General features: G+C 35.4%; 2 protein-coding genes across 2 annotated transcripts; one reads left to right on the top strand and one right to left on the bottom strand.

The window, feature by feature from the left end:
- The first annotated feature begins 761 nt into the window (after positions 1 to 761).
- On the top strand, positions 762 to 19,294 carry EMB3142 (nuclear pore complex protein (DUF3414)). The gene is made up of 45 exons (XM_016796433.2): positions 762 to 1,083; positions 1,296 to 1,391; positions 2,029 to 2,103; positions 2,210 to 2,314; positions 2,407 to 2,517; positions 2,900 to 3,059; positions 3,989 to 4,074; positions 4,172 to 4,294; positions 4,385 to 4,612; positions 4,713 to 4,802; positions 5,434 to 5,583; positions 6,049 to 6,165; positions 6,266 to 6,472; positions 7,367 to 7,468; positions 7,600 to 7,743; positions 8,518 to 8,648; positions 8,743 to 8,862; positions 9,099 to 9,222; positions 9,459 to 9,656; positions 10,252 to 10,370; positions 10,567 to 10,717; positions 10,807 to 10,919; positions 11,010 to 11,091; positions 11,224 to 11,310; positions 11,437 to 11,514; positions 11,955 to 12,161; positions 12,742 to 12,834; positions 12,935 to 13,048; positions 13,174 to 13,344; positions 13,471 to 13,526; positions 13,601 to 13,673; positions 13,762 to 13,952; positions 14,044 to 14,170; positions 14,279 to 14,356; positions 14,713 to 14,877; positions 15,676 to 15,822; positions 15,930 to 16,067; positions 16,703 to 16,846; positions 17,200 to 17,322; positions 17,439 to 17,534; positions 17,647 to 17,784; positions 17,879 to 17,979; positions 18,556 to 18,675; positions 18,802 to 18,934; positions 19,017 to 19,294. Exons 1-45 carry the CDS (start codon positions 943 to 945, stop codon positions 19,098 to 19,100), a joined length of 5,637 nt encoding a protein of 1,878 aa, XP_016651919.2. The 5' UTR covers positions 762 to 942; the 3' UTR covers positions 19,101 to 19,294.
- Positions 17,684 to 21,733, bottom strand: LOC103341065 (Pectin lyase-like superfamily protein). The gene is made up of 10 exons (XM_008244545.2): positions 21,529 to 21,733; positions 21,292 to 21,426; positions 20,974 to 21,144; positions 20,811 to 20,837; positions 20,476 to 20,683; positions 20,297 to 20,378; positions 20,090 to 20,198; positions 19,887 to 20,003; positions 19,585 to 19,805; positions 17,684 to 17,821 (listed from the first exon to the last, which is right to left on the bottom strand). The coding sequence occupies exons 1-10, from the start codon at positions 21,673 to 21,675 to the stop codon at positions 17,797 to 17,799; spliced, it is 1,242 nt and encodes a 413-aa protein (XP_008242767.2). The 5' UTR covers positions 21,676 to 21,733; the 3' UTR covers positions 17,684 to 17,796.
- Positions 21,734 to 23,042: the final 1,309 nt, after the last annotated feature.

Raw genomic sequence — 23,042 nt, 5'->3', positions numbered from 1 at the left:
ATTGTATAGCCGTGCGGCGATACTGTGTTTTCCCAAGCTTTACTCGGTTTGTAATTGTTTTGAAAGAAATAGTATAGCCGGCTATACTCGGTTTTTTGTTTTTCAAAAAGAGAAATAGTATAGCCGACCGGCTGTAATGGGATTTTTGGTTTTTTTTTAACCAGCAATAGTATCGCCGTTCGGCTATACTGCGTCTCCCAATGTTTTAAAGAAATAGTACCGCCGCTCGGCTTTACTTGGTTTAAAATTGTTTTGAAAGAAATAACTCTGTTTTTGTTTTTCAAAAAAGAGAAATAGTATAGCCGGCCGGCCATACTCGGGTTTTTCCAATTTTTAAAAACAGAAATAGTACAGCCGTACGGGGGGTTTAAAAGAAGGGAGTTTCACTAAAACACCCAAAATGGAGGTTGAAATTATAAAAAAACCCAACACCCAAAACACTTTATAAACACACCCAAAACCCATCATTATACACACTCAAAACCCATTTATAAACACACCCAAAAAGTTGACTTTGGGGTTAATTTTGGGTGTGTTTCTATGTTTAAATAGTGCTTGAGTTTTTTTATAAATACATGTCTAGGATTGGGTTTATTTATAAATTTGTATTAAAAGAAACAGTATAGCCGCTCGGCTATACGGAATAATTAATAAATTATTTTTTCACAAATCCATTGTCCTAATAATGTTCAAATTTGTAGCAATAAAAAAAACTTTGAAACTAGGACAAAAGGATACATATTCAAATAGCCAGTGTCGCTGTGTCACCGCCATTAGGGCTTATACGGTTTACCAAAACCCCAAAACCCTCTTCTTTCCTTTCTCTGCCCCCATAGCAAAATTGCAGACCCTCGCATTCCATTTCCCGCCTTTTAATTTCTCTATCCTAGGGTTTCAACATTTGCACCAGTCGCAGTACCAATCTACAATCCACAATCCACAATGGTGTTACCGAAGCAGCTGCTCTCTACTGTCGAATCGGCCCTACTGGGCCCGTCGCCTCCGAGCCCGTCTCAAAGAGTGGAGCTCATGCACGCCATTCGCAACTCTCTCTCCTCCTTCCAGGCCCTCCTTTCCTATCCGGTATGGTCCCATTAGTTCTATATCGTTTGGTCTCCGAGCACAATGAAGGACAAGAAAAGAACATGGAAGCGTAGAGATTTTTAAAATTTCGTAATAGGAGAGTTTTGAATTGGAAATTATGCGTGGAGTTTACTTCGTTTCTCGGTACCGTTATCTTAATGGTTTTAGGGATTTTACTCTTATTGCTGAATTTTGTTCATTACGTTTTGTAGCCTCCGAAACCCTCAGATCGGGCGCAAGTTCAGTCGAGAGAAGTTAGGCTTCCGGATGGGCCGCCAATTTCGCTTGATGACCAGGACGTCCAGATTGTATGTATACCACTCGTTCCTTGTTGTTTGGAAGTGTTCATTCCTGTGCCTTCTGCTAAGGGCGTAGTAGAATAACCACTAGATCCCATAAAGTTGAATTTCAAATAGTGTTAAGGGGTTCAAATTTAATTATAATGGTAATTTTTGAACTGTCCTTTTTTCAAGAATTTAGTTACTACTTGTTATTATTTTGTGGGATATATGAACCAAATTTTCTCTTTTCAAAATGCATAAAGTATATGCTTGGCCATAGAATTGTTGTAAGGGAATTATGCCATGCTTCATACGTGATTTAATCATGCTTACAACCAAATTTTCATGTTTGGGTCATATCCTTACTATTTGATGGATTTTATTCCTAGTTCAATCTTCATGTTATAACACATGATTCAGAGAAACCATTTGTCTTCAGACAAAATGTCAAGCTGGTGCAGCATTTTTCAGTTTTCTGCCTCAGTAAGACATATGATATTGCATTTTCTCTTAATACCTTTTCAAGTAATTGAAGTCTGGACTTCTTTTTTAAATAATTTGCAATTTCATTTAAATTTGCTGGATAGTATATAGCGTTTGAGTTATATTCTGTATGATATTTTCTTTTTTTTTTGGGGTGGTTTGATGTTATGTTGGATTATAGGCTTTGAAGTTGAGCGACGACCTCCACCTCAATGAGATAGATTGTGTCCGTTTGCTTATCGCTGCTAATCAAGAGGTAGATTTATGATATCTTTTGTTTCTAATAATATCCCATTGGCCTATAATTTACAAGTTGGCAATATTACATGATTTTCTGTTTTAATTTTATGTTTCATTTCTAGTGGGGCTTAATGGGAAGAGAGCCAGTAGAAGTTTTGCGCCTTGCAGCAGGTCTCTGGTACACAGAGAGAAGAGATCTATTAACAGCCCTCTATACACTATTAAGGGTATTCACTCTCCTACCCCTAGTCATCATCCTAAAACCTTTTAATTATTACTTTGGCCCTTTAATTTTTAATGGATTTTCATACGATTGCAGGCCATTGTGCTTGACCAGGGACTTGAAGCTGATCTTGTGTCTGACATTCAGAAATCCTTGGAAAATCTTATCAATAATGGGCTAAGGCATAGGTTAATATCTCTTATAAAGGTTTGGAACATTGACCAAGTTTCTTTCATATTGTGCATATTTCAAGTGTAGTATTTACATTAGGATTTTGCATGTAAAAAGAAAGTTTACTACATCTGCTGACACTGATCTCTCTTGTTATGAGTTGTTCATTGTTTCACTATGGAATTTTCCAACCAAGAGGATTTTTAATCTACAGATTGCTTCACATGTTTAAGTATTGCTGGGTTTATTGTTAGAAGACAACTTATTATAGCATGTGTTAGAAATATATTCTTTTTTTTTAATTAAAGGACTATTTTCCTTGAATGCCACAGTGATCACCTTTTTTTAGTGTGGGCAATTTCAGTGTTGTCATTTCTCAATATAGTTTTGAACATAATTGTGGTGGGTTTGATTTTAGGAACTCAATCGAGAAGAACCGGCTGGCCTGGGTGGGCCTCACTCTGAGCACTATGTTCTAGATTCTAGAGGTGCTCTTGTGGGGCGGCGTGCTGTGGTTTCTAGGGAGAGGCTCATACTTGGACATTGCCTTGTCCTTTCTATTCTGGTTGTGCGAACGTGTAAGCAGCACATTTTATGGGTTTATTACTATGGTGTTGTTTTTGTGCATACTGAATATTTACAGTGTAGTGTTAGATTTTGCATGCAAAGAAGTTGATCATTATTAAAGATTTATTTATTGTGAATTTCTTTGGACATTTTGTAAATTTGATTTCCACTGCGTTTCTAAACATTATAGTTGAGCTAGTTGATTTGTTCTTAGTTGTGTATGAGATTCATTCTGGTTTGTCATTCATGATTTTAGCTTTTGGGAGGGGAATTATTGTTGTCACTTTTGATGTGCATTGCTTCAGTAAATGTTGTCACTTTTGATGTGCATTGCTTAAATAAATAAACATTTACTGACAAAATGGTCAATTTGCGTCTTTTTGGTGGGTAAAAAGTGGATTCTTCAGGAAAGAAATCTTGAAGCCTAGCATTTTACAAATTTGGGTGTTGTGACTATTGTGAATAGAGTATAGACAAAACGTCTGGTACCAAAGTGCTTGTGATTTAAGATCTTACAATTTGGAAGTACTCAGTACATGCCCCACTAGCATTGCATTTGACAAGGTTGGCAGAGTTGGCGACACGACATGTTCCCTTGTCATAGGTGTTGGTACCTAAATTGGTAGAGTTTGATATTTTCAGCGTGCATGTTGCAGTGCCTTGGTTAAAAAACAATGGCAATATTGATGCATTTATATTGACACAACATATGTGATTTATTTGATAGTTTTAAAGCTCATTGTTTATGTATAGCTTGTGTTGGAATCATATGGATGATACTTTTTTTCTGTTGTTTGAACAAAACCAATGGTAATGAATTACACTTTGTAGTGACTTCCATGTGCTCTTAAGATAATTTGTATTAACATCGTTTTACTATTCTCTTGGAATCCCTTAAGATAATCTATATTAACATCTTTATTTGATATGTTGATTGCAGGTTCAAAGGATGTGAAGGATATACTTTTCATTTTAAAAGATTGTGCTGCTGAACTTAGTGAGACTAACAACACCATGAAACGTCAGGCATGTCCTTCTCTTCATGTTGAGTGATTTAGTTTTGCTTCTTGTTTCTTTTGTGTTGCTGCCTTGTCACGCTATTTATATATTTATGTTTATGCAGATTACATTTAGTCTTCTTTTTTCTCTTGTGATCGCTTTCATATCAGATGCTCTGAGTGCAGTGCCAGATAAAGCATCTGTCCTGTCCCATGATGCTTCTTTTAGACATGAATTTCATGAAATTGTAAGACAAAATGCTTGCTTGATTTTTCTTCTCAGTGTTAATGAAATTTCTGATGGGGATTCGAAAATTGATGCTCCTTCTGTGCTTCAGGTAATGGCTGCTGGAAATGATCCAAACGTTCAGGGTTTTGTTGATAGCACAAGGCTTGCTTGGGCTGTACACTTGATGTTAATACAAGATGCTATTACTGCAAGGGATACTGTATCAAGTGCTTCATCGAGTGATTTGGGTTACCTACAGTCATGCTTAGAAGCCATTTTTTCAAACAATGTTTTCCAATTTATACTAGATAAAGTTCTTCGAACTGCCGCTTATCAGGTTGGTTTGTGATTTCTTTTATTGGATGCTGTCAAAAGTAATTTGTCATTAAACTTTCCTATATTGTTTCTTATGGGCATCCTTTCTGTAATTTGTGCAGAATGATGATGAGGATATGATTTATATGTACAATGCTTACCTTCATAAGCTGATCACTTGTTTCTTGTCTCACCCACTTGCCAGAGACAAGGTCAGTTGATTTTTTTTTAGTTCTTGGAATATAACGATATATTGGAAAAAATTAATTTTGATGTATAAAATGTGATAGACTTGGCAGAAAATGTAGTTGAAAGACTAACTTGGCCTATATGCATGCCTCTCATTTATTCTTAAGTTTAATTAGACTGCAACTTCAGTGTTGTCAAATTTCTACAACTGACCAAGCTTGCGGATGAGATTTGGATAATCAAAATTTGTATATGCATTGGGAATCGGAGATAGATGAGAATGAACTAGATGATTTTGCTTCTAAGTAAATTGGGATTCAGGATTCTTGATTGTATAATTGAGACATATATTTCTGCATGAGATGTGGATAATGGATACTTTGTTCATGCACTTGGTGCGGCAAGGATTTTTGGTGCAGAACAGGAATTCCAATTCACTACTTCCCTATCTAACTGCTATTGGCTATTGCTGATCGAAACATTTTGCACTTTGGAAATTTAAATTTATTCCATCCTTCTCTCTCATCAAAATGTAATACAAGTCTGTCTCTCCCTCCCCCCACCCCCATGTATATTTGTAATGTATTTATATAATATAGGTTTCACCCCTCACTTGCAAGTTTTTTCTTACAGCTTGGTGAAGTTTCCTTGCAGGTAAAAGAATCGAAGGAGCGGGCTATGAGCATTCTTAGTCCATACCGCATGGGTGGATCACATGATAGTAACTTAACTTCTCCACAAGTCTCTGAAACCGGCCCGTTACCATTTGTCTCTCTCTTGGAGTTTGTGAGCGAAATTTATCAGGTTAATTTGAACAAAAACACTTTTTAACTTTTCATGTTAGTGTGATTGAGATTTTATTTGTCCTTGGATAAATCTATTTTTGAAATAAATTTTTTAATAAGAAACAGCAATTTCATTAATGAAGGAAAAAATTATTACTCAGCTTAAGCCATTAAATTAATTGTTAGTCAAACATGTTGACTTCATGTTGGCATGTGACACTCTTTCCATCTTGAGTACCTTTCCAATTTTACACCAATTCTTTTTTTAATCCAAATGACAGTGATTTGATGTGCTTGTCTTATTCTGTAATACAAGTACAATTGCTTAATTTCCTTAAGATGTTCTACAGGTTTTATTCAAATGCATTTGAAGCGATGCTTCTTGATCTATTGTTTATCTTGCATCTTTCCAGTGTAATGTGTCTTCTTTCGTCTATATGAGTTGGACCTCATATTTGCCTTCTTTATGCATTATTTTCCCCAGAAGGAACCAGAGCTGTTGTCTGGCAATGATGTCTTGTGGACATTTGTGAACTTTGCTGGAGAGGATCATACAAATTTTCAGACTCTTGTGGCCTTCTTGAATATGCTGAGTACCTTGGTATGAAGAACATGTTTCAGCTGGTTTTGAATCTTGATATATGAGGCATGCTTTGCAAGTGTGCAATTTCCTAATTTTCATGTTCTTATGTTCCTTTCAGGCATCTAGTGAAGAAGGTGCTTCAAAGGTTTTTGAGTTACTTCAGGGTAAAGTGTTCCGCTCTGTTGGGTGGAGCACTTTGTTTGACTGCTTATCAATTTATGATGAGAAATTTAAACAATCCCTTCAAACTGCGGGTGGTATGCTACCGGAATTCCCAGAGGGGGATGCAAAAGCACTTGTTGCTTATTTGAATGTTCTTCAAAAGGTTTTAGTGTGCTTCATTTTTCAATTTATTCACCTTTCAGTTGATTTCTTTTGTTCTTATTTACCAGATGGTATAATATAGTTTTGTTTCTCAATTGCGGACAAGTTTTTGTTAACCATAACCTCATTGACTTGTATTTGGCATTCATAATATAATTACCTACTCAACTTAATCTTTCAACAATTTTGATAATATTAAGTAGACTGCTTATTACAACGAAAAAATGAAAATGAAAATACCAAGTGAAGTTGTTTGTTCATTTTATATTCCATTGCTGTTTCTCATATATTCACTTTGTATTGGAGTGAACTTTACTTTTTTCTGGGAACTCAAATGATTTTGTAGATTCCTGGAAAATTCAGACCCTGCTTTGCTCTAGAGCTTAGGAAAGGAGATGGTATATCTGTGCTAATATTCTGTATAGCTTATTGAATGATATGGTATATCTGTGTGTGGATTAGTTGGAATTTATTTCCAATTTCTTTTCAACTTGTTCACTAATATTTAACATTTGACATTTCTGTTCTTGATATGTTAGACTTCTTAGTTTGTTCTTGATTCTCAAAAGATGCTCAAAAGATGTCTAGGATTTCATCTGTGTGTGCAAAAGCTGCAGTGCTTTCTGTGCTTATGGATTAAAATATCTGATAGGGAGAAAATCCTTGTCAGAATGTATCAGCAGCGGAAAAATTATATGACTTGTATGAATCTTGGTTGTTTCGTTATGTTTAGTTAATTACTACCTGTAGCCCACATGGCACGAACCTGCTATATTTTGTTAGGTTAGATGCCTTTTATCTCTCTACGCAGATGCAATTGTACATTGAAGTCTTCTTACTGGTTTTATGTGGAAAGGAATAACTTCTTTTTATGGTTCTTTGTAATGTGCTGCAGGTTGTGGAAAATGGAAATCCCCTTGAAAGAAAGAACTGGTTTTCTGATATTGAGCCTCTATTCAAGCTCCTTGGTTATGAAAATGTGCCTCCTTATGTGAAGGTTGATGGCTGTATTTTAATGCTGCTTCATTGAGGATTATCCTAGTATACCATTTGTGGCTTCTTTATTGATTGTTGGAAGCTTCAATTGAATTCTTTGTTGTTGATAAAGTATGTTGCTAACTGTTGCAGGGTGCTTTGCGTAATACAATCACAACTTTTGTTCATGTCTCCCCTGTCCTAAAAGATACAGTTTGGAGTTATCTTGAGCAGTATGATCTACCTGTGGTTGTTGGATCTCATGCTGGGAAGAGTGCACAGCCCATGTCAGCACAGGTTGGTTTTGGGTGGTAGTGTGTGGTAGCTAGGTGTCAAATAAATAAAACAAAGCCCTCTTTTTAATTATTTTCCTGACCCTGTCTCGTTCCTCTATGAAACCTTTCCTTAGTTTTAGAGTAGTCTAAAGGTAGTTGGGATTTATTTGTCTTACATCTGAGTTTAAACTGCCCAATATAGACACTTGTCAGATGCATGAAGTAAGCTTATACTTATTTAATCAACTTTGGTCCCTGGTAGAATATAATTATCAAAATAGGTAATGTATAGTGGACTTCAAGGATTGGGCATCTAAAAGGCACGTAGGATTTGATATTTATATTTTACCTCATCTATTCCTCTATTGTCTGAATAAGAAAAGTTATTTATGTCCTCCAACAGGAAACTCGTGCAAACTCTTGTGGGATATAAGGAAAAAAATTCTCCATATATGTTTCTTAGCAATTTATTACCATAAATTTTTGAAGTGTAGCTATGATGCGGATGTTGCAACTAATGTTTTTATGGGTCATGCATGTTGAACATATGTTGAAGGGGTGTGAATAGTAATTGGCATATGTATGCCTTAATTGTGTGACAGTTAATAAATGTGATATATATATATATATGTTGTCATTTCCCTTGTGTGTATTATTATTGTTGTCAGTAAGACTAGAGGGTGTAGGTTGGTTTGGCAACATTCTTCCAGAAGTTCTTTGGGTATGGTAACTAGTTACAAGGTAATTTAACGGTCCTATATGTATTTTATATGTGAAAACTGTCTGTCTTTTACAGGTATATGACATGCAATTTGAGTTGAATGAAATCGAAGCAAGGAGAGAACAATATCCTTCAACAATATCTTTCCTTAACCTGTTAAATACTCTTATTTCTGAAGAAAGAGACCTAAGCGATAGAGGGCGTAGGTGGGTTGCTGGTTTGTCTAATATTTCTTTGGATTTTTTACTTCTTTTTCGGGAATGCTCACCCTATTGACGAGAGGTTTGTCCTGTTTGGCAGATTCATTGGCATCTTTAGGTTCATCTATGATCATGTTTTCAGGCCGTTCCCCCAAAGAGCCTATGCAAATCCTTGTGAGAAATGGCAGTTGGTTGTTGCTTGTCTTCAGCATTTTCATATGTAAGTTAATCCTACGGTCCATGTCAGAAGCTTGTATTTTTTATTTTATTTTATGGTTTTATTGCATCTTAAAGGTTTCTTTCCACCAGATCCTCTGTTTACTGTCTTTTCTCAGTTTTTATTACCTGAACCAGGTCTATCTGTTTGGTATAATAGTGTAATTTTATACTTTTTGTGGTTTAATATCGGATTTTGAATGTCGAAAAATTTGGATCTTCGTGTGATTTACAATGCAGGATATTGAGTATGTATGACATCAATGAGGAGGACATCGACGTTGTCGCTGACCGTTCTCAGCTTTCAACAGTAACACAACCATCTCCACTCCAGATGCAGCTACCCATATTAGAGTTGCTAAAAGTTTGTGCTTATTCTTCCTTTTGTTCATTTGTTCTATTCAATTAATGTCATATCAAGCATATGCATGTTAAAAGCTAATGATTGCATTGTGTTTTATGTACTTTTATTAGTACAATTGTTGTTATTATTGTCATCTTGGTTTTGAAGGGATTTTCTGATGATGTTGTGATTGCTTGATCTAACATAGAAAGACAATATTGTGCCCATTCTTTCTCTTAACAAAAAATTTGTTACAGGATTTCATGAGTGGCAAAACTGTTTTCCGGAACATTATGGGTATTCTTTTGCCTGGAGTCAATACCATCATAACTGAACGGACAAATGAAGTGTATGGGCCACTTTTAGAAAAGGCTGTGCAACTCTCTTTGGAAATTGTAATCCTTGTCTTGGAGAAGGATTTGCTTCTTTCTGATTTCTGGCGTCCTCTTTACCAGGTATTATTTTGTTGTACTGGATGCGTAGCTTATTTTTACATGCACTTTGGCACACTTGTTTTTTGGAATGGATATATAAGATATCTGTGCATCATTCTGAAAATTATTTCTGTTTTACAGTCATGAGTTAATACTTTCTCAGAAACTATGTTTCAGTAGAAACTATAATTTTTAGGACACTTGTTTCCTCAACATTGGACACAACTTTGTGTGCTTAAATAAACTTACGAGAATACAACATTATACAGATTTACTATTTTTTATCAAGAAATTTACAAGCAGGTGTTTCGTCATAGTTTTGATATATATGGTTATTTGCAGTGCAAACATGCGCCCAAATGTAGACAAATATATAAATAAAAGATTCACATATATATGTTGTCCTGTCATCACATCTTTTTGCAGCTGGGATATCGATGCCCTCTCTGTGCCAATACACAACATTCATTTCCATGCCCAGTTATAATAGAATGTAATTTTACTAATAGATGGTTACATGACCTAGAAAGCTTGTTTTGAGCATTGTTCATGGGTGCAGTACATGCCAAATTCTTTTTCAAGGATTTGTTCTAATTACTAATCCTTTTCTCTGCAGCCACTGGATGTTATACTCTCTCAAGATCATAATCAAATTGTAGCCTTACTGGAATATGTCAGATATGATTTTCGACCTCAAATTCAGCAGTGCTCTATCAAAATCATGAGTATATTAAGGTAAGTCCCTTCATCCATTCTGTGTTTTGCTTTGTCATCTTGATCTGCTCCGATGGGATCTGATATGGCCCAAAGCTTTATGCATGTAACCTTTTTCAAACATCGCATAAATATCATATTTTCATGATAAATTTCTAATACACAACATCTGATGGAAGCTTAAATGATGTTGCATTATTATTATTTTGGGACACAGTTCTCGCATGGTTGGGCTTGTACAGTTACTGCTAAAATCCAATGCTGGAAGCTGTTTGATTGAGGATTATGCAGCCTGCCTAGAATTACGATCAGAAGCGTGCCAGATCATAGAGAACACAAGTGAGGATCCAGGTGTACTGATATTGCAGGTTTGCCCTGTCATTTCCATGATTTCTTCCTATCCAATAGCTATTGTCTTCTTGAATACGCTGACATAGTTTCATTTCTATTTTTACAGCTTCTAGTAGACAATATCAGTCGGCCAGCTCCCAATATCACCCATTTACTACTCAAGTTTGATCTTGACAGCCCCATTGAACGGACTGTATTACAGCCAAAGTTTCATTACAGGTTTAGCTGCTTTAAAGATACCCTAATGATTTCATGTCTATGTAATCCAATTTCTGTCTAGTGAATTGTGCTCCATAATGTTGTTTGCAGTTGCTTGAAGGTTATTCTTGAAATCTTGGAGAAGCTTTCAAAGCCTGATGTCAATGTGTTACTTCATGAATTCGGTTTTAAGGTTAGATCAAACAGTCTCTACCTCTTTTGGGATATCTCTTCTTTCTTTCTGTTCTCTTTTGGAGCATACATTTCATTGTTTGTTTGAATTTTTCCCACGGTTTGTCTTAGAGAATTTCTTGACTATTTGCAGCTCCTTTATGAGTTGTGCCTAGATCCACTGACAGGTGGTCCTACTATGGATCTGTTGAGTAGTAAAAAGTATCAGTTTTTTGTAAAGGTAAAGATGCACTAATCTTTTAATATGTGATGCTCTTGAATAAAACTTTGAAGTGCTGATATTTCTTTGTCTTATCTTAATTGCTGTTTTCATTCTTCTTTTCTCATATGGCTTTTATCACAACAGCACCTAGATACAATTGGGGTTGCCCCACTTCCTAAACGGAATAACAACCAGGCGCTTCGCATCAGTTCCCTTCATCAGGTTTCTTCTGTAATTATTTAGTTGTTGTGATCTCACACCTTTTGCATCTCTTATTGAACTTTCCAAAATGCTGAACTGATAGTGGACGACATATAGTGATTACTTCGTATAGATTGCCTTATTTATTTGTTGTAGGAAAAAAAGTTTTTTTATTGGTAGAGGCAAACATGGGTATGTGAAGGATGAGGCTGTTCTACGTTAGGTGTCTTTCATTTTGTTTTGTTGACATTCATTCTGCATCCTACTGCATCAACAGCCTATGTTTCAAGGTCACTCTTCTTCAGTCTTCAAGCTTTAGCCATGACTCATAAATCCTTATGAGCAAATATTTTGGCACATGGGTGGTGTACTTTTGTAGTTCTTTATATTTGTGATGCTTGCTTTCCAGTCCATAATGTAAATATTGTTTCTTTCTTTTTTCACTTCTCTCTTATTCACAGAGAGCTTGGCTTCTGAGACTGTTAGCCATTGAACTGCATGTTGGTGATGTCAATAGCTCTACTCACCGAGAGGCATGCCTTAGCATCCTTTCGCACCTTTTTGGGCAGGAAAATGTTGAAACTGGAATTGATTACCTCGCATCTCATTCCTTTTCTCTTCAAGATGGCGTGGAACATGCTGGAACCCGCACTGTTAGTAAGAGTAAGGTATTGTTGATTGCTTAAATGTACATGTGTACCTTAATCTCATGCCACTGTGGGCTAACAAATCTTTTTATCATTAGTAATTTCTTGTTTTATTCTTTTCTGAAAGCTATTCCCATTTCAAGTTTTTATTGATTTATTTAATTGATTTTAGGTGTATTTGACAGTCTGCTAATTATCTTCAATCAACCATGCCTTTATATTAGAGATAATTTCAATTAAGTATTTTTGAAAATATAATAGTCTTTATTAGGAATTCTAAGCCGTAAACGATTCTCAATATGTAAAATCTGGGGGTCTCTCACCATTACCAATTGGTTTCAGGTTGGATTCTCTAGTATAATAAGTATCTAGTAATATTAATATTTAGTTAAATGTCATATATAACTTTTATTTTTCTAGTTATGGAAGAGTTAATCTTTGACTTAGCTTCATGCTATAAACAATCAGGGTTGAGGGTGGTCATTATCATAGTAGTAAATATTGTGGTTTTTTAATATTGTTTTCGTTTTAGAACTTTCTGGAGTTCTGTACAATATCTGTTCTTGCTGTCAGATGAAACTTAGATTCTTGTCCATTACAGGTGTTGGAGTTGCTTGAAGTAGTGCAATTTAAATCCCCAGATACCACAATGAATCTGTCTCCGGTTGTTTCTAATACAAAATATGAATTGTTGGTAATATTCTGTTTTGTAATTGATACTTGCTGGTAACAGTCTGATCGTTATATCTTATTTTGTTTCACTTGCGCTGCATTTGATCAAATATGTTTCTTAGGCAGATGACATACTTACTTATCCTACAACTTCTGGAAAGGGTGGTGTTTATTATTACTCAGAGCGGGGTGATCGATTAATAGACCTTGCTTCATTCCGCGACAAACTTTGGCAGGTTGCGTGATTAAGTTCCAGAAAGTGAATTTATTCCTTAAGTACTAGATGTTAATTGTTTTCATCCCTGAATTGAAAACAGATAGTCCTGTTGCTGATTTATATTGTTTTTTTTTTCTTGGTCAGAAATTCAAATCTGTTTATCCCCAGTTGAGTAACATTGGAAGTGACGTAGAGCTGAATGATGTAAAAGAAACAATTCAACAGTTGTTGAGATGGGGATGGAAGCACAATAAGAACCTTGAGGAGCAAGCTGCCCAACTACATATGTTAACTGGCTGGTCACATATTGTTGAGGTCTCTTCTTATCTTTCATAGTTTGCATGATTGAGAAGTCTTCAATTCGGTTTTAGCCTTAAACTAATAATAATTTGTCAGCATTACATTCACCAATATTTGTCATTTTTCTTCTTTTTTTGGTAGATATCTGCATCCAGAAGGATATCATCACTTGGAAATCGATCTGAAGTTCTATATCAGTATGTCTATATTGTAATCTGTCGTTTTCTTCATTTCCTATTCCTCTCGTAACACATTGTCTTGCCATTGACAGGGTTCTTGATGCTGCTCTTACTGCTTCTGCTTCTCCAGACTGTTCATTGAAGATGGCAATTATGTTGTGCCAGGTATCACTGATTTATTTTTCTGGTCTTACAATGTTGCTTCAATTTGAAAGTTATTGCTGATCTCTAATTTAAAAACAAAATTTCTTAGGTTGCCCTGACATGCATGGCAAAGTTAAGAGATGAAAGGTTTTTATTCCCTGGTGGTTTTAATTCTGATAGTTTGGCATGTCTTGATATTATCATGGCAAAACAATTACCCAATGGAGCTTGTCACGCAATCCTGTTTAAGCTTACGTTGGCTATCCTTAGACATGAATCATCAGAAGCCTTAAGGAGACGGTATGGTCCTGGTCAGGATATCGGTTCTGCTGCTTCCATGCTTGTTTAAACTCTTTCAGTCTGCATCTGACCTTCAGGAAATTGTTTTCAGGCTATATACTTTGCTTCTTAGCTATTTTCAGTACTGTCAACATATGCTTGATCCAGATGTCCCGTCAACCGTTCTGCAGTTCTTGCTGCTTGATGAACAAGATGGTGATGATATGGAACTCCAGAAGGTGTGTAGTTTCTATCATTTCAATGTATTGCTTTTAATTTGCACTAAATATCATCCGGTGGAAAGAATAGCATTAACAATGGTGATTCTACTTATGTTATTTCCTCAGATCAATCGAGAGCAGGCTGAACTTGCTCGTGCCAATTTCTCTATATTAAGGAAAGTAGCTCAGCCTATTTTGGATTTGGTAAGTCTCGCATTCTTGCCCTAACTTTTTGGTATCTAATAGAAAATATAGCTCGATATTTTAGTTTACTCAAGACCAAGTATTTTGTTAATATGGAAGGAGTTGGATCTGAATTATAATTTACATGGAAGAGTTCTTCTGTGGGACATGTTTTTGCTGCTAGGAAGGTTCTGCAGTATTAGGATTATGTAGTTTTGAGTGCATACGCATCACACTGTCATGCATACACAATATAAAATTGTTACTGCTTCCAATATCTTTAATCATTATTATCAAGTGAATTATTACAATGCAAATACTATTTTCCCTTTATTTTTTAATCTTTGACATATTTTGTTTCAACTATGAATCTTTAGGTAATAAGGGATGCTACTCAAGGCAGTGAACTTGGGAAGCAAATGGCACTCTATGTTTTGGATGCATTGATTTGTGTAGATCATGAAAGATATTTCTTAAGCCAACTTCAAAGCAGGGGTTTCTTAAGATCTTGCTTAATGAGCATCAGCAATTTCTCTCATCAGGTGCTTGTTTAATAAATTATCAAGTCCAATAGCAGGGTGGTTTTGATTGTATGATACTAGGCATTATTAACATTTAACCTTTATTTGACACGTTTAAGTTTAGCCAACTGTAAGATCTCACCTTTTCGACGTTGGTAAAATGCTTTTCCTTATTACCTGAAATCCAAATTATCCAATAATTCCTGATAAGTTGTTTACCAGAGAATATACCTGAGTTTGGGTTGGGAACTGGTGGTCAGCACTACAGCAGTTCTACTGTATAGGAACTTTTGCTTTGTATTTAACTGCTATCATTACATATAGTGCTTTGTTAATTTTGTAACGCCGGGAACAGGCTTTTCATAAACTTATTATAGGACTTTACTGGTCTGACCTTATTTTAAAATTTTAAACAAATTTTTAGGCAGTTCTGTTTTAGAGAATTTTACACCAGCAGCACTAGTACAAATCTGACCCATATTGACAATTTATAAAACAAAAAAAAACAAAAAAAACAAAAAAACTCACTTAAAAAAACTTTGCCATTTTTCACTGTGTAAAATCCTTTGAGGTAGTAACATATGTGCCCTCCCTAACCGACCTTTTGCAAATTCTTTCACAACCCAATTTTTAGTGTATATATGAGTTTGATTTGATTTGAAGTTTGGTGAAGCTATTGTACTTTCTTCTATGATATCGATTTCTTAGTTTGTCATACTATCTTCTGCTGATATTTTTTTTTTTCAGGTGCTCTTTCACATTGCCTCTTTTACTTTTTAACTTCACATCTCACATAATTTTGCTAAAAAATTGTTCTAGGATGGTGGACAGCGAGCATACACTCTCGAGGCTGAACTTGCTTTACTACTAAGAATAAGTCACAAATATGGGAAATCTGGAGCTCAGGTTATCTTTTCGATGGGTGCTTTGGAGCATATCGCTTCATGCAGGGCAGTAAACTTTCTCGTAAGTGCTGCTTATGTGTTTTCTTTATTTAAAAGAAACACAAACTGCTTTCTGTGCTTATTCAGAAAATTTCTTTTATCTCATTGCTGAATTTCATGCAAATGCAGGGAAGCTTGAGATGGGTTGGCACTAAGCATCAAAGAGATGTTCCAGTGGATATCAAGAAGCAAAGGATGGTTATAACTCCTATTCTTAGATTAGTGTTTTCTCTGTTGTCGTTGGTTGATACTTCTGAATTTTTTGAGGTTAGCCTTCCTTGATTTTCTTTTCAGAAAGCTTTTGAAATTTCTGGTTCTGTTGTCCTAGAATGTTGGTTTTATCATGGCATGCTTCATCTACTAGACACAATTTTACCTGCTGAAATCCATTCAATATACCTTGCAATTGGGATGTTGGAATTGAAGAAATAACAACCTAGTAGCGAAATTGTTTTTATTTCTTGAGAAGACTTGAAACAAATAATAACTATTTCTAATGCTGTATTTTAAGTTGCAGGTCCTGTCAACTACTTGTCAAAGAGTGTGTTGTATCAGCTATATGTTATTGCTAGAAACTTTACTTAAATAGCTTGCATACTTGTATGAAGCGTAAATTATCCAATTGCTGAAGTACAGAATCCTACATGAATATCACACTTAGGATTTTATTATGATTAAATTGGTGGGAAGCTTATACAATTTTGTAATTTCATTATGCAAATTCAGTAAAAACCACTAACTTGTAAAGGCCACGTCTTGTAAAAATCACTGACTTGTTTTTTTTTTCTTTTCTGTTTCTAAATATTTGCCTAAGGTTTCTGTCAGTCTTGGTTTTCTATATTCAATGTCCTTTTGTATTTCAGAAAATGCCGTTTCCGTTATAATTTGGATTCATATAATAGGTGAAGAATAAAATTGTTCGAGAAGTCATAGATTTTGTCAAAGGGCATAGATCACTTTTTGATCATGTTCTTCGGGAAGACATTTCCGAAGCTGATGAATTGGTGATGGAGCAGATAAATCTGGTTGTTGGTATACTTAGCAAGGTAACTGTTCTTTATAATCTATTTTGGATTGCATGAATTGTGTTAAAGAAGCTGTGGTCAACTTCTCCTGCTTAAAGCTAGCTTCGTTAATGTGCCTCCAAAAAAGGTTTTTGAACAGTTTAGGCCTGTAACTTGGTTGAGTAGGATATGATCATATGCGTTTTTTTGGGGCATTTAACTGGATCCCTAAAATCCATTTTCCCAGTTTCCACATGTATTGTTCTATAAACTGCAATGCTGTTTATTTTTCTGCAAGAGTTTCCTGTCTACTTTTTTCATTCCATTTGGTTGGTAAAGGCTTAGTTGGCTTGAGTTTAATAACGCAATGCACTTAAACATTTCCTCCTTTGTAGGTTTGGCCTTATGAAGAGAGTGATGAATGTGGCTTTGTTCAAGGGCTTTTTGGTTTGATGCATGCTCTTTTCTCTCGTGACTGGGAGTCTGTCAGTTCTGCTCGATCAGTTCAATCCGTTGAGGTTTGCACATGTTCTATTAAGGCAACGTAAATTGACCTATTGACTGTGCAGTCCTTGTAGTTTAGTTTTTGATATTGCTGTTTTCTGTTTCCCCTTGTTTGATGGCGAAAGAGCAGAATAAGAGGAAGTCAGAGCTTAATTCGTTTCGATTATGCTTCAGCCTGAGCTTTTATCTATATTTTCTGGTCACAAAGAAATCACTTAGACTGCAGGTAGGTAGATAATCATTGGGCTGATCTGCATGTTATTAATGATTGACCTGCTCAAGTTGTATTGGCTTGATAGATCTGTTAATACTTCACTAACGAACTTGCTTTACTACAGATCTCAGACGTTCCCCCTGATTACAATGCTGCTGTTCGTCTTCAACATCCCACATTGAGTTTGCTTGGTTCTTTTCTCACTTCTGCCACAACTGCTCTTGAAAGAGCCACCGAGGAAAAATCCTTACTACTAAATAAGGTAAAATTGGATTCAAACAACATTTCCTGCTTTATCACTTCACACAAAAATTTGAACATTAAATTACTATGACCTTTTTGTATATAATCTGCAGATTCGAGACATAAATGAAGTATCAAGACAGGAGGTGGATGAAATTATCAATATGTTTGCTCAGCAAGTTTGTATGTCATCATCTGACAATATTCAGAAAAGGTAGTCCTTGAGTTGTCTTTTCTTTTTCTTTTTCCTCCAAATTTTTCACTGAAATGTTTAATCATTTCAATAATGTCTGTCAATTTGTTGTGTTAAGTGAGTTTTGATAAAACTCCTTTAATTATACGTTATAACCTAATGAGAAATTGTATATCTGCCCAATGCAAGTTATAGATATCAGCATATCCTTGAGATTGTCAGGCACTAGTGAGCAGAAAATACAAGTTATGGGTATCAACATATATTTGAATGTATGTTGAAATATATACTGATGATAGTGACAAGCAAGAGAACACGAGTGAAAGTGATGGATTTGTTTTTCAATTTACTTGGAAAAAGTGACAGTTATTAATTAATCGGTTTATCATGTCTGCTATTGTCCTTTGCTCAAAAGCAGCTGCAATTACATATTCCCCATTAAGAAGTAAAATTGTTGTCTTTGTTCAATTGATTTGCCCAAGTAGTTCAACTTCATCAGAATTAGTTTGTTTGATTAACACATTTTTCTTTTTTCTTTTGTCCTGGGTACATGAAGCATATAATTTTCTATTGGATTCTCGCTTTATTTTTTTCCAGGAGATACATTGCAATGGTCGAAATGTGCCAGGTTGTTGGTATCCGAGATCAGTTAGTAACTTTGTTACTTCCACTCGTGGAACATGTGCTGAATGTTTTCCTAATCCATTTTCAGGACAGGTATGCACCTCTTCATTTCTTTCTTTCTTTTCTTTGTCTTTCATTTCCTCGGAGAAGGGTGTTGATTCTGGAAGCATGTTGAGGCTTAATGTTCTTTTTTTGGTCAATGTTGTTTTTTCTTGACAGATCTTTGGTATCCGATGCCAATGGATCTTTGAAGGCAATTGCTTATGGTGCCAAATCTGACCCGGATCAGGACATATCTTCGTTGTGTGGAAATCTGATTCCAACTTTAGAACGACTCGAGTTACTAAGCAAGGTCTGCTTCTTACTATGTGGCCCGGTCATTCTCAGTTCCTAAGTGTGAAATTTTCTTTAATTTTTCTTTCTTCTCTTCTCAGGATAAAGTAGGCCACAATCTTAAGGTGTTTCGCAGATTAGTGACTTCACTCAAGGAAATGACGATCCAAAGGTTGGGTTCGTGAGGATGCCCTAATTGGCTATAATAGTTTGACTCGATAAATTTCACATAATGTATTGAGTTATGCGTTCTGATGTTCTAGTGTTGTATTATATTAGGATTGATTGTCATTAAGGGTATGCCATCATGATGCAATCTGTAAAATGACGACTTTGTTACAAGTGTGCAAAGTAATACAACTTTTTTTTGTCAGTCAAACACAGCTTTACTCTGTTTTCAAGCTGGAATTTGTGCGAAACATCAACTGTTGCTGAAGTTTTGATGTAAAATTCAATATCAAAACATCCATTAAGGAAAAAAAAATTTGTTACATCAATTGAAGATTAGAAAAGTTAATTTTGTTGAAGTTAGAGGGCGAGAGTAATATGTTAGCATTCTTCTAGTCTTTATTTTGTAAACGATAATCCATCGGTTCGATAAGTGAATCAATTAGTTAAATGAATCAAATTCTTACACAACATGGTAAATCATCATGAGTTCAAACTTACAGGCAGGGGTCTGGTTGAATTACTCCGAAGGCAACGCCATGGGCATTGGTGCAGTTAGAAGTCACGTTCTGCCCTGCTAGAGCAGATCTAAGGTATATTGACTTCAAATATATACTGGTGCAAGCAACTGAGCGACTGCAATTCAGATTCACAGCTACACGGGAACTAGATGTCCCATACAATTGATTGAAGGAGACATCAGTTATGTGAACCCCAGTTTCCTACAACCAAAAAGTAGCACAAATGAACAAGATTTAAAACCAAGTTAGAAATCAGGAAAAAGAAGGGTGTGACTGGTTTACCATTTCCTTGCAGGCACCACTTTTGTTGCAGTAGTTTTGATCGATAATTATGGGGTTCTTGACGGACCGAAAAAAGATGTGCTCGAATGTGACCCGCCGGACATAGCCTCTGCCGACCTTTATGAACATGTGAATTTAGGAAGAAAATGTCATAAGACAGTAAAACTTAAAATGTGAGCAATTATACCACTTTGATTTAGTACCTGCCATGTCTTGATCCGAGCTCCGTTGGTAGTTCCTTGGAGATATACCTTACTTACATGAATGTTCTCTACCTGAACAAAATTCCCACTCCTCCCTAAGCTTCCAATGCTGTTATATTCAAACACAGTTGAAAGGAAGGGCATCTAATTTAGTGGTTAATAATGTTGTTTAATCTTGTAAAGACAATGTAATTAACAACATATTACCTAATTCCATGACCCGGACCGCATTTAACATAGGAGATGGCTATGTTGGATGTATGGTCTCCAATGGACACACAATCATCACCTGTGGAGCAAAATAAGTCATTGCTGATAGACAAAATAAAAATATATATAGGAAAAGTTGGAATGTTGAGAAAAAAGACTGAGAAATTGTTAATTACCGGTGCCTATAATGGCGTTGGTGATAACCACATTGTGAGAGGCTGAGATGTGAATGCCATCAGTGTTGGGGCTCCTCTCTGGAGCTTCAATCAGTACGTTTTCTATGTTGATCCCATCACAATCTCTGATTAGGACATGGGTTTGAGAGCTGTTTACGAAATGAATCTCACTGATGCTGCTGTTTTTACACGACACCAACTTCACTGCCTGCGCTTCACCATCAGATAAATAAGGCTTAATTGTACTAGTGCCCCTGAAACTAAGGTCAAATGTTGCTTCAATCTCAAGATGATATGATATTTATATAGGCCATGAGAATATTGTTATTACTTACAGTTGGGGCCAATGTACTGCATCCCACCTGAAAGGTTGGCATTTGGCAACAACAAACTATATCAGAAAGAGAGAAGGCAGAGCAGATTAATTTACACAATAATATTAATATTAATAGGTGAATTTTATTTTATTTTAGATGTAAAATTTGGAAATGTACGAACCAGGCGAGGGTGGTCTCTGCATGACTGATCCCACCAGGCCTTGCCCCTTCCATTGATTCTACCAGGGCCAGCAATATTGAGACCGCTTACACCATTGAAAGCTAGCCATTGACTTGGGTCAAGCTCCTTCCATGCTCCAGGGGAGTCTGGTGCCAAAAGTCTCCCAAATATCTATTTATGGAAAATCACAAATCATTTGGGCAATACCAATGAAATATCAATAATGTGTCTTGATAAATTATTGCACCAACCCAGAAAACAAAAATCTACATATACATAACAAAAATCTGAACTATATCAGAAAGATCTTTGACCCACCAAAAAATTGATGTTTTTAGCCCTGCATGGACCGCTGAAAACGATTGGATTGAGCAGAAATCTCTTCGGTGGAACGATTAAGGTAGGATTTTCAGTTTCTGAGCCGCATGCTGCATTCCAGGCCTTCAAGAATGCCTGTAATCTCAATGATATGACATTAATTAGTGGATGAAAACTCATATCATCACTGAGAAAGAAAATCAACTGTAAGTTGAAAGGAAAACAGAGTTTGCCTACTTCGGAATCATCTATGTGGCCTCCACTGACAGCTCCATAGTCACTGACATCAAAAGTCGTTTGATTTGCATGTTCAGTTGAACAAGCAATACTGACAGAAACTAATGGCCCAACAAAAAGTAGCAAAAAATAATGACCACCCTGCATCGATTCAATTCATACGAAAGCAGAAAGGTTTTCAAAATATATATTTACTTTCTTTTTTCTTTTGGGTTATATTGTCTTGTCTCCCTCCCATTGTTAATAATGGGCTTTTGTTTTTACATATGAAAACCAATTTATAATATACAAATTTATAAATAAACTCAATCATAAACATGTATTTATAAAAAAATCTAAGCACTATTTAAATAGAAACACACCCAAAATCAACCCCAAAGTCAACTTTTTGGTGTATTTATAAATGGATTTTGAGTGTGTGTAATGATGAGTTTTTGGTGTGTTTATATGTTTAAATAGTGCTTGGGTTTTTTTATAATTTAAGCTTCCATTTTTGGTGTTTTAATGAAACTCCCTTTATAATATATGCTTAAAAATCTTCATTTCTTAGCAATAACTTTCCAAAAAAATCCTAATCTATAGCAATAACTTTTATTAACACATAGATTTGACCATGTAAAACAAATGTAAGTGATGAAACTCATTAAACCTGAGATCTGAAAGACCCAAAATCACACAAAAAACGTCGTGAAAATGACAACAAATTAATTATAATTAAAACATCTATACTGAGTCATAAATAAATGCTGTAGAGGCTAACACTTAGCTTCTTACCATGGCATTCGTGGAATTAAGATACCACCAAAAGGAAGCCGCAAACTTTATGGTATCTGCAAGAACATGGAGAAAACAAAAAAACAAAAACAAAAACCCAAATGGCAAATTATGACTTTTAGATTTATTGATTATTTATCAGCAAATAGAGCAGTCTAAGAACTCTTTTGGGCAGTTATAAATGATAGGAAAATAAAAACGTCAAGTAACTTAATACCATTCAACTGAACTTTTAACTCAGATAAAATCCCATACCGCTTCATTTTCCCAGTAGCTGCTTGACAGTAAAGGGATGTTAGCTAGGGTTTCAAATGAATTTAATTCTATGAGCATATATGCTCCATGGCCATATGTTTTTGTCAACCCTTCGATTCGATGCATTCTTTCGTCTAAATGAGGACGAGAATAGCATTGAACTCACTCTTGCGTGGAGATAAGTAGTATGAGTTTGGAGGAAATCAGAGTTACATCTTGAAGTCCCTTTTTTCAAATAAAAAAAAAATCTTTCATATATATATATATATGAGAGACGAGCAAGTAACCTGATCACATTGATGCAAAAAAGCTTCTAATTCTGCATATATGCTGCACAACCAAGTACAGTAGTGTTATAAAATTTATGTTTCTGTATCAAGATTCAAAACTGCTAGTTATAACACACGCATTAAGTTAAGTTACGAAAAACGTTTATATAAGCATCTAGAAACGAATTTAGTCTCATCTATTTTATCTTCGTTTTT

Source organism: Prunus mume, linkage group LG8, assembly GCF_029339155.1.
Source record: "Prunus mume cultivar Tortuosa linkage group LG8, ASM2933915v1, whole genome shotgun sequence".
Classification (NCBI taxonomy): Eukaryota; Viridiplantae; Streptophyta; class Magnoliopsida; order Rosales; family Rosaceae; genus Prunus; species Prunus mume.
This window is presented reverse-complemented; position numbering and strand designations above follow the sequence as displayed.